Below are 12,021 nucleotides of genomic sequence, written 5' to 3' on the forward strand. Positions count from 1 at the left end.
ACATTACATGAAGATAAACAGAACATTGAAGTTCTAGTACTTACATGAAGATACTTTAAATTCAGATCTTGTTAATAATCTTTAATCCCTTTTTCAGTTCTCATTAAATACAGTTTCTAAAATATAAACTATGATATGTGTTCCATAGAATTTTCATAATATGACTGAAAGTTCAATTAAAAACTATCTTAATGTTCTACATAGAACTATCTAACTCATCTTAAAAAAGCCTATAGAAGTACTAAAAGACTTGCTTTCTTAAAGATTCTACTGTAGATGTGTATGTCTGGCTTAAGAACAGTGACACCCTCAATATTTCGGAATAAATATGATATATTGAACTTTAGGTACTATTTGATATATATGTATATACGTATTTATATATATTAGTAGGAGAAATCCCAATATCTTTCACCTTAATTATTTGAACATCAGATTTCTATTTAAAATTTTGGCTTTTCTTTTGCTTATTTCTTCAGAGGGGTACAAATGAATTATTTGGGAATAATCAGGCTGCTATATTTTGCAAGTGAGGCATCATGAGTATTATGCAGCCACAATGTAGTGAATTTCCTTAGTTTGTTTTGTTTTGATTTTTGGAAGAGCCTGTAATTCCTCTATGTTATATAGAAAATCTCACCACTAATGTACACTGACTACTCTTTTGTAACTTTGAGTCTTGGAAAGTGGCCTGGGGCATTGTGAGGTTAATTGAACTGGCCTAGTTCACAGTTAGCATCCTGACTTCATGTATCCTAGTAACCTAACTTCAAGACCAACCCTTCTTTATCCACTATACTTCTGTGTACTTTTACCCCTAAATATCACATTGTACTTCTCATGTACTTCTCCTACAACATGCCACAGTAAAGCTTGTGTTTTACAAAAGCACTAAAGTTCAGAGACATCTTTGTCTTTTGTAGTATATAAGTGTGTGGAACACATATGCTTGATTTCTTGACCATTTTACATTTATCCTTTGAAGAAATTTAATGCCATGATTAGCTTTCCTGTAGACTGTAGGATTGGAAGCTTTCCCTTTCCTCAAATCTGTAAATTTAATATCTTAGTTAAATAAGGTGAACCACAGATATTATCCATGATCTGAATTGTATCCCTGAACACAACACATAGTTTGTTTTAAATTAAATTTTTAAAATTTAATTATTTTAATAAGTTTTAATTTTAATTTAATTTTTTAACTTTAATTAATTTTTACAATAATATTTAAAATTTTATTTTACTCAAAATATGTTGTGATATTTCCATACTAGCTCATTTTATTTTACTAAGCCCCTTGTGATTACTTCACCACATGTAGAGGCAGGCATTTGCAATCACTGTATATTCTACCATCTGTTTTTTTTTTTTTCTTGCAGATTTCATGGTACAGTTACAGAGAAAGGGGGAGAGAGAGAGAGAGAGAGAGAGAGAGAGAGAGAGAGAGAGAGAGAGAGAGAGAGAGAGAGAGAGAGAGAGAGAGAGAGAGAGAGAGAGAGAGAGAAAGAGAGAGAGAGAGAAAGAGAGAGAGAGACACACAGAGAGAAAGAGAGAGACAGAGACAGAGAGAAAGAGAGAGACAGAGAGAGAGACAGAGAGAGAGAGAGACAGAGAGAGAGAGAGAGAGAAGAAAATGGAAGGATGGAAGGAAGGAAGGAAGGAAAGAACGAAGGAAAGAACGAAGGAAGGGAAGAGACAAAAGAGGGAGAGAGAAGGAAGGAAGGGAAAAAAGGAAGGAAAGAAGGGAAAGAGGGAGGGAGGGAAGAAGGGAAGAGATTAAAAAAGAGGGAAATGAAACAAATATTATGTTATTTCCCAAATTATTCCTCAGTATATCACAGTTCAAGAAAATTTTGACATTTTTCTTAATACACTTAAAAACTCCTTTTCAGGAAAAAAGTAAATCAATTTGATCTCTATTGTTATTGTTATTTTTATAACTTAGGTTATTCTTGAAATAATAGAAAATAATCAAAGTGACATTCCAAGACTAGAGGAAGAAACTCAGTCTTTTGCTCAGTTTATCACCACTGGAGAATCTGCTCGAATTAAAGCCAAATTGACACAAATAAGGAGACACTGGGAAGAGCTCAGGGAGCGTGCCCAGTGTCTGGAAGCTACCCTTCTGGAAAATGAATCTCAGCAACAAAAGTTTGAAGAAAGCCTCAGAAAGGTATAAAATTATCAAAACGGACTCATCTTATTTACCTTATATAATTTACTTTATATAATTTTTATTTGAAATATATTGCTTCCTTTCTACAGTGTTCCTATTCCTGGATCACCTAGAGCAAATACTAAATTATTCTAATTTTCACATTCCCATAAATTACATTAGTAAGAAAGCTTAAAGTAATTTAACAGATCAGCTTTTGTAGTAAATGTTGTTTTATACTTCATTTAATTTAGCTCTGATTTTGAATGAAATATCTTTCAAATCATGCAGGAGTTAAAAAGCTGTTGATTTTTATTTTATTTTAGATTTTTCAGTTTTCAAAAGTTGTAATCAAATTATAAAATATTATAAAATTATTAAAATTATAAAATATTTATATAACAACAAATGGGTATATAATTGAATATTTAATAGCTGGACTAGGTTGTGTGGAGGGTTCTTTTTCTGTTATTTTAATCCTTATATCTACATCTTCATTAATGTTTTAGGTCCAACAATCTGTGTCTGAATTTGAAGACAAATTGGATGAACCAATTAAAGTATGTTCTTCAGCTACAGAGACATACAAAGCTCTCCAAGAACATATGGTAAGAAAATGTTTTATATTTTCTGTTTATCAACTTAGAAATGTGAAATCCAGCATTGTTGTACTTTTTATTGCACTTAGAAATTTTTCTTTATTTGTTTTCTGAAAGAAAGGAATCAAGATTTTCTATCACTTTAGACTTGAAGTTTTATTACAAATTTTTAAAAAAAATTATGATTTGAAAATTTGAACACTACTACATTTTAGAGAAATAAATGTATAAACATTTCATAATAAGAGACTGCTATATTGATGAAACAACTTATGATCAGAAACATGGGGTGAGAGGGAGTGAGAAATAAGGATGAAATAGAGTTTGTTGTGAATCTAACACTAAAGTTGTGTATCTTTAGTTTTATAAGCAGGAAAAATCACTTCACATCTCTGGGCTTCAGTTTTCTCATCTCTAAGTGAGAGTGCTTGGACTATGTAGTATTTGATGTCCTATTAAGTTCTAAAAGATTAATTCTAAGATGATTTCTCCCCCCCTCCCCCACCTCCTTTAAGGAAAGGGACAGAGTGATTTTCTACTTATTTATATGTCTACAACATTTAAATATTATTGATAGATGAAGAAACTTTTGTTCTTATTACCATAGGCTGTATTTGCATACTTGAGGTGGTATTCTGATAATGCGATATTTTATTAAAAAATTGGACATTTCTTAGTTCTTTTTTTAAAAATGTGATTGTTTTTCCATATTTCTTTTCCATGATTGTCAGGATCTCTGTCAAGCTTTGGAAACAATGAGCAGCACAGTTACCTCCTTGTCTGTAAGTGCTCACAAGGTTATTAACAAAGATTCATCTCTTCATGAAGCCATGACTCTTCAGCAAAGATATGAAAAGATGGTTGGTACCACTAAGGAACAACAAATGATGCTAGAAAATCTATTGGCCCATTGGCAAAGGTAAGCCCGTTGTTATATGATTAGATGGCATGGCTTTTCATCAGCTACTGAGAAATGTAGGGCAGAGATTAAACATTTTCTAAGGAACCCTTACTTAATATGACAATAAATAGACAATTTCCCAAAAAAGAAATGTAGAGGGTGGAATTTTGGAGAAGTATACTTGAAACAAGGTGTTAACTCAGTGGAATTGATGAGATGTTTTCTGGTTCACATATATACTTAATACTTAGCATGGTGATGTATGTATGCTGTAATAATGTAATTACAATAAGGTATATAAGGACTAACAAGGACTGGAAAAGAGACATTCTATCTTTGACAGCTTTGTGGTGGCTTTTATGTCTCCTGCACTAAGATTGAGACTGAGCCAAAATAAAGAATATAGACTCTATTCTTGACCATTCTTGTGGTGTCTATCCTGCTGAGACCAAGGCCCTTCCAGAGGACCTCTAGAAAGCTAATCTGAAGATTATATTTAGGCGCCCAATGTGGGGCCTATGGACAGACATTGGAAAGTGACTGTGGTATGTCGCCTATAGTAATCTTCCTACTCTGGGATCATCTGTGGGAGTGGAAGAGAGAATGTGATCTAGTATAATGATTTCAAGAACTTCTTCTGGATCTTGATCTACAGAATAAAGTATTCATGGTCATGATAATTTGGACTAATGTCTATACCTGCCTTCCTCTTCCCCCACAAAGGAGGCAAAACTGTCTTTGTAGAGTCATTCATGAAGGGGTGAGACTCAGACCTTGAGCTCGACTTAGATCTGGAGCACTGGGAATCTTCCTTAGAACATGACCTTGAAGGTGTGTGCCTTGGGGATTTCTCAATCTATGGGCACTCTCACTTCAGGAAGTAGAATAAGATTTCTGAAATTTTCTTAGTGAACGTTATTGCTTTGCTCTTCCCAAAAGGGTAGGAAAACATCTATTGAGCAGGCACATCCTGATAATGGATATGGTGGCTGCAACCTTTTTATTTCTTTTCTTCATTTTTCTATTTCAAATTCTACTTCTTTCATCTTCCCTACTTCACACAAACTGCTCAATATTCTCTTAAGTGGGACTTCTGGTCTGATAATTAGATGCAGTCTTTTTTTAATGTAATGTTCAGGCTAGCTTTCTGGAGTTCCTCCAGGAGGGCCTTGGTCTCAGCAGGATAGACACCATGAGAATGATCAAGATTAGAGTCTGGATTCTTTATTCTGGCCCAGTCTTGATCTTAGTGCAGGAGGCATGAGAGCCACCATGAAGCTGGTCAAAGACAGAATGTCTCTCTTCCAGTCCTTGTTAGTCCTTATATACCTTATTGTAATTACATCACTACAGCATGCTGATTATATGTGAACTTAGAGAATCATTACATCACCATGCTAAGTACTAAGTATATATGTGAACTAGAGAATAATCATCTCATCAATTCCACTGAGTTAACACCTTGTTTCAAGGATACTTGTTTCAAGTACACTTCTCCAAAGTTCCAACTTCTACAAAGAAAGACACATTAATAATGTTATAAAATATTCAACCTTCAGATAAAAATTTTTAAAAATGGTAATTCATATCATTCAAATATTCAAAATATCTAAAAGCAATGAACCTTAATGCTTCCAGAGCTGTGAAAGAATGGGCACAGTTATTAGTTTCTGTTTATGGAACCTTTTTGGAAAATGTTCTATTCAATAAAAATTATAAACATCACAGAAAGTAACAATAAATCATGTATTTTGATTCAATTATTGCACTTTTGGGAATATGCCCTCAAAAAGCAATAAAATAATGAAAACCTGTTCATAATGTTTCCCAAGTGTTACATGAAAAAAAAATGGAAAATAGTCTAAATATGTTAAAATGGGAGAATGTTTAAAGAAACTGTTGCATATTAATATAATGAAACATAAAACAAATAGCAGTAAGGGTGAGGAATACAAAAATCAACTCAAAAGGTCAATAAAATAATGCAAAGAAAAGAATAAAATCAGAAGAATTAATGATTCACCAAACATCCTGATATTATTTGTCCTTTTTTTTTTTTCCTGAGGCAATTGGGGTTATGTGACTTGCTCAGGGTCACACAAGCTAGGAAGTATTAAGTGTCTAAGACTGGATTTGAATTCAGATTCTCCTGACTTCAGGGCTAGCATTCTATCCACTATAGCATCTAGCTGCCCCATTTGTCCTTTATTTTTTGAAGACCAATGACATTAGAGGGTAATATCTTGACCTGCATGACTCTGCCTCATTAAAATACAATTCTTGCATGAATTTACCACATTCGATAAAAAGTGAATGAAAATCAATGGAAAATATATTTAAGAAGATTTGAAGTAATTTATCATATAATTAATTATAATGTAAATAGTAAAAACAAAGGATTAGTTTTGTGTTTAATATTAGATCTTTTTTTTTTTTTTTAGTAATAAATGTGACCTCCCTGATGTTCAATTTAATATGTTTCACAATTTTGAAGTGATTCTAACAGGAAAATATAAAAGGATAGAATTCTTCAGCTACAAAATCTAAAATAACCTGCCATGCTTTTATTGTAGGTTAAAAAATTCTCTATCACAACTCTACAAACTTCAAAAAGTTAGTTCTTCTAATATGGTAAATTTAAAATAATTTCCCCTGACTCTACTTTCTTTAGGTTAGAAAAAGAACTATCCACCTTTCTGAACTGGTTGGAGCGGTGTGAAGCAGGAGCCAGTTCCCCAGAGCATGGCATTTCTGCAGACAGAGTCAAATTGGAAAGCGAACTCCAATTGGTACAGGCAAGTTTCAGAAAACAAGATGAGAAGGGAAATTAGATATCTTTGAATGTATTGAAGATGTTTGAAGTTATTGGTCAATGTATAGATTGCCTAGATACTTGGGATTTTCAGGTTGCCTTGGAAAGAAGTGAAAGAATGTTACTAGAAAGATGACATCTTTCCTTGATAGAGCTTGATGCATAACAGGGAGAACTTATGGGAACATTAAGTTTCATTGTTTTTAGATATTTTGAATATTTGAAGGATATGAATGTATATTTCTACATAAATAATTAATATTTCTAAGGAATATTGAGAGATGATAGCTTATATGATAAGAAGAATGAAATAGAAGGTTTAAATAATATGTTAAAGTTTCTTCATTATGGTTAAATTTAAATGGGTATTTCTGAAGCAGATGTTCTAGATAGCTCTAGCTGAACAAACAGAGATAACTTAATCCAGTTGAGTAATGAAAATGGTAGGCAAGCAAGCTAATAGGGCTGTTGAGTTAGGAAAGTGAAATGGACTAAGCATGGTCTTTTATTTTTTTATTGTTGATGCTATAAAAGGATGAAAGATTATCATTTATTATTCCTGATATACAATTATGAAGAGCAAAGGAGAGATGAAGAATTAAGAAGCAATTTTGTTACCGTCTCTAGTAGTATGTGTTCAAGTTCTTGTGGTAGGCCAGGAATTATTCCTTCTGAGAGCGAAAATGATCAGGATACATCCCCAAGTTGTTTGGAAATATAGGTGCAATTACTACCTATGGAGTGAAGCATATGGTGAATGTGTGTATCTGAGTTATATAACTATCTGTGGTCAAGCTATTCTTGAAAGGATGTTACAGGCAACCGGGGTGATTTCTGGAAGTTAAGAAGCTTTAAATGGTTGTTCTGCCTTTAGCAGAAGAGATATATAAAACTCTTTATTCATTATTCAACACTTGTTAAAATATCTACAAACTAAAATGCATTGATAGGTGTTGGGGATGGTTTAAAAAAAGGAAAAAATAGGGTTCCTGTCTTTAAACACCCTATGCTTATACTTTGGAAAGAAGTGAAATACAAATATGGATAAATATAATACATAATATTACATGGTAAATATATTCTTCCTCATTGGCAAAAGACACTCCTCAATAGTAGCTTTCTACATTAATCAAATCATATATTTGATCCTTAGAATGTAGCAAAGTAGCTCTAAAAATAAGATATGCCCACAAGAATGTACAATGATACTCTGAAATATATTTCCCCTCCCCCCACTAGATAATATGCTCCATATGAACAGGGACACTGTACGATTTAAACTTTATTTCATATCTCTTCTCAATATGATCCTACCCATCCACACACACAGCACCTAGTACAGTTTTAAGGTACAAGAAGAAGGTTCTTGCCTACTTGGGAGGGCAGGAATGCCTTCATGGCATTTGATTTGAAGTTTAACAGGAGTATCTGAATTTACCAGGCAAAGAAAAAGGAATAGTATTCCAAGACAAAGAGTAATATTAGACAAAATGCTAAAACATAAAAATGCAAGACAGATTAAGGGGGAAGAGATGATTCTAGTTTATCTAAAGTTTAGACCGTCCAAGAATTTGACAGGTAGAGTGGTACCATATTGAAGAAATTAGAGGAGCTGTCATAAAGGTATTAGCTGGAGCAAACAACATGGAATGGGATTAAGAAATCACAAGTAATGGGATTAGATTTATTGAGAAGAGAAACTTCTAGCTCCATGACAAGAGGAATGGAGAAAGTAGGTCATGATGTTTTATTCTTAGAAACAAAAGAGAGAATGAGGGAAAGCAGTTCATAGAGAAGAAAATTATGTATGTAGGTATGTATACATACATACATACATATATATATATATATACATACGTGTATATATATATATGCTTTTCTCAACCTCATGTGATATTTAATAAAAATTTGGAACATATAAACTCTTCAATCCAATATCCAAATAGTTCCCACTTTTTTGGGTTTTGAAGAAAAATTTGAAGAAAAATACCCTAGACGCTAGGGTATTTTACTCCAATCTCACAAATTGCTCAAAACTTGGCCTCCTCAGAATTTCTTCATACTTTAGGTACCAGTGATACAATAGACTTTTCTAGACACTTAAAGACAAAATGAAAGATACTTTCTGCTTTCATTTTATTAGGAGATAAACATTTGATCAGCTAGATGTGATTAATTGGTGGAAAGGTAGACCACTAACAACCAGAAGCTTCAGGAAAGAATACCTCTTATTGAAAGTAGTACCTGAATTGAGCCTTATGGAGTCTAAAAGGCAAGCAAGTGATTATGGGAACACTTCTTTAACAACTCCAGTAAAAAAGGAACATATCACCTCCTAAGGAATTCTGTTTCAATTTTATATAGTATTCAAATATTTCTTTACATTAAGATTGAATCTGAATCTTTTAAAACTTCCACTCCTTTCTTCTGATTCAGACCTATTGGGACAAGTAGAAAAAATGTAATTCCTCTTTTATATGATAACCTATTAAAATACATACAATACAATACAATACAATACAAGGCAGCTTCCATGTACTTCCTTTTTCAGGTTATACATCCCCAGTTTCTTTAGCCATTTTAAATCACCTTGAAATTTTTCAAGTCTCAATAAAATTCTTCTGAATATTTCCCAAAATATGGCATGTTGAGCTGAACAAAATATTCCAGATATAATTGTTTCCCAATTTCTTCATGACCTTTGGGGGGGTTAACACTCTTGACTACATTGGTCTTCCTGTATACTCTCTTTTCTCAGATTTATGACATTGTTCTTTCTCACTTATCCTCCTACCTATATAGCTGCTCCTTCTTAGACTTCCATATTTCTTCATTCATTTGCCTTTATTTCATATTGGAAGCGTTTCACAAAGTTATTTATTGTGCTTTTTTCTTTATGTATATTCTTTCTTCAATAGCTTCCATGGGTTCAAAAATAATTTCCATACATATTCATCCCAGTCTTCACACATTTTGGATTCAGTGTTTTCTTGCCATCTTTAATTCAATGTGTCTCCATTTTATTTTCCCCTAAACCCACCTCTCTCTTTGTTGAGAGCACCAGCACATTTTAATCACTCAGAATCACCACCTAGAAGTCATTCTTGATTTCTCATTCTGTCTATCAGAGGAAGAAAAGCTAGGAGCAGTCTAAGAAGAAGTTGGAGTAAGATGAGGATGATGGTTGGAGTGTCAACTATATGAATGAGAAATTTGAAATGAACTAGATGGTTTTAGAACCATTTACAGCTTATTTCTTGAATTCCCAAATATTAGTTGTCCTTTCAAAAAATATATATCTTCTCTTTTGTTTACAGACACTGCAGAATGAGGTTGTATCTCATGCCTCACTATATAGCAATCTCTTACAGTTGAAAGAATCTCTCTTCTCAGTAGCTTCCAAAGATGATGTGAAAGTGATTCAGTTACAGCTGGAGCAGCTGGATGAGAGATGGAGAGTTTTACCTCAAATAATTAGTAAAAGGTTTGTTTGTTTTTCCTGAAAACTATTCACTTTTGTTTGGTTGTAGATGATGGTTAAAAAACCCAGTTATTATTTGAACACTCGTCTAGAGTCAAAAGGCAAGAATTTTTGTGACTATTTCTTTCACTTCATGATTTTGGATAATTCACTTTCCTTTTCTGGACTTTAACTCCCCAACTTGTTGATGTGGATGATAAAACACTAGGGTGTTGTTAAACAGCACTCTTTATGTTCATAGCCATAAGTTGACCTAGTTAATTTTTATATTTTTGACCTTTGAAGGCAGAATGTTGTATTGGTGGTGATGGGAGAAACTTAACTGATTTGTCTATGGACTCTGAAATGTACTATTTTTTGAGTCTGGATATGTAACATTATCTCTTCCTTATTTTTCATCTATTAAATGAGAATAATACTGCTTGATCTAATTCACAGAATTATAAGAATAGTAACTAGTATTTGTGTTATGCTTTAATGTTTTCAAAGGATTATACAAATATCTCAAAATAGCTCTGGAAGGTTGGTATTATTTATCCCCATTTTACATATGAGGAAACCGAGGCAGAGATTAAGTGAGTTGCCCAGTGTCACACCCTGGGAGTCAAATTTGAGCTGTCTTCCTGTTAGTACTTTATATACTATGCCACCTAGCCATTTTATGAGGAAAGTAAATTATAAAATTATAAGCTTTATTTAAATAGAAATTACCTCAGATTAATTTTTGAACCTTAAACATGCTTTCTTCCTTCCTTTTTTGTTACAGAATTAGTTTTCTCCAGTCTGTAGTTGCTGAACATCAGCAATTTGATGAACTGCTACTTTCATTTTCTGTCTGGATTAAGCAGTTTCTCAGTGATTTACAAAATACTTCTGAAATCAGCATACTGAACCATCAAACTGCTTTAGTTCACCATAAGGTAAAGCACCATTTCATTTTAAGCCTGAAGGAAGATCATACACATTTAGTGAAAGTCTGGGCAACAAATATTCATTAAGGTTCTGCTATATACTGCTATATACATAATTTTATGCTGCTATTATGTGCAAGGGACTATGAAGGTCACTGGGTATAAAGAAATAAATCTTATTTGTTAAATATCTTCTAACTTAATTGTAGTATATACAATGAAAAAAATGCCTCTTGTTTTAAGATCTGAGTTCTAATCCCATCTCTGATTCTTTTTTTTAATTTTAAATTTTAAAATTTTAATTAATTTTATAATTATAATTTTTTGACAGTATATATGCATGAGTAATTTTTTATAACATCCCTTGTATTCATTTTTCCAGATTTTCCCCTCCCTCCCTCTACTCCCTCCCCTAGATGACAGGCAATCCCATACATTTTACATGTGTTACAGTATAACCTAGATATAATATATGTGTGTAAATCCAATTTTCTGTTGCACATTAAGTATTGGATTCCAAAGGTATAAGTAACCTGGGTAGATAGACAGTAGTGCTAATATTTTACATTCAATTCCCAGTGTTCCTTCTCTGAGTGTAGTTGTTTCTGTCCATCATTGATCAGCTGGAAGTGCCATCTCTGATTCTTAATACTCTTTGAAATTGGTCAGATCATTTAACCTATATTAGCCTCATTTTCCTATCTTGTAAAACAAGGAGTTAGAACTGTTGGTCTCTAAGATCTAGTTCTCTGATCTTTGATTTTAAGTACATATAAACTCATCTAACTTTTGTTCTCTTTGCTATGCAAAGTTAATTAAACATGCACAGTCCTTCTACTATTTTGTTGGTTAACAGAAATAGCAATCCTATGTCTTGTTTCCCTGCCACCCCATCCCATCTCCACAAATCCCAGTGTAAATAAAATATATTTTTAAGGTTAAAAATTTATTATTATATTATTTCTCTTGTTCTCATCTAATTAGAAAATCAATACTGATGTCTTGGCTTTTACTTTACCATTTCCCACTCTAAATTCTTAGTTTGACAGTGGTTTCCTTCACATGTACTAAATGTGGTTGTTTTAAATTTTTTTTTTTTACCAGTTATTAAACATTCTTCTACTGATAGCCTGTCATAGCACACTCTACAGAAATATGAACA

General features: G+C 32.7%; 1 protein-coding gene across 20 annotated transcripts in view; it reads left to right on the forward strand.

The window, feature by feature from the left end:
* SYNE1 (spectrin repeat containing nuclear envelope protein 1) overlaps positions 1–12,021 on the forward strand; it is a 571,419-nt gene that overhangs the window by 241,601 nt on the left and 317,797 nt on the right. For all 20 annotated transcript variants that reach the window (XM_074309511.1, XM_074309493.1, XM_074309505.1 and 17 more), the window contains 6 exons: positions 1,946–2,173; positions 2,665–2,763; positions 3,486–3,673; positions 6,327–6,450; positions 9,785–9,951; positions 10,715–10,868. In XM_074309511.1, coding sequence (XP_074165612.1) covers positions 1,946–2,173; positions 2,665–2,763; positions 3,486–3,673; positions 6,327–6,450; positions 9,785–9,951; positions 10,715–10,868 — 960 coding nt within the window. The remainder of the gene's footprint in view (positions 1–1,945; positions 2,174–2,664; positions 2,764–3,485; positions 3,674–6,326; positions 6,451–9,784; positions 9,952–10,714; positions 10,869–12,021) is intronic.

The sequence above is a fragment of the Sminthopsis crassicaudata genome, chromosome 4 (genome assembly GCF_048593235.1).
Source record: "Sminthopsis crassicaudata isolate SCR6 chromosome 4, ASM4859323v1, whole genome shotgun sequence".
In the NCBI taxonomy this organism is placed as follows: Eukaryota; Metazoa; Chordata; class Mammalia; order Dasyuromorphia; family Dasyuridae; genus Sminthopsis; species Sminthopsis crassicaudata.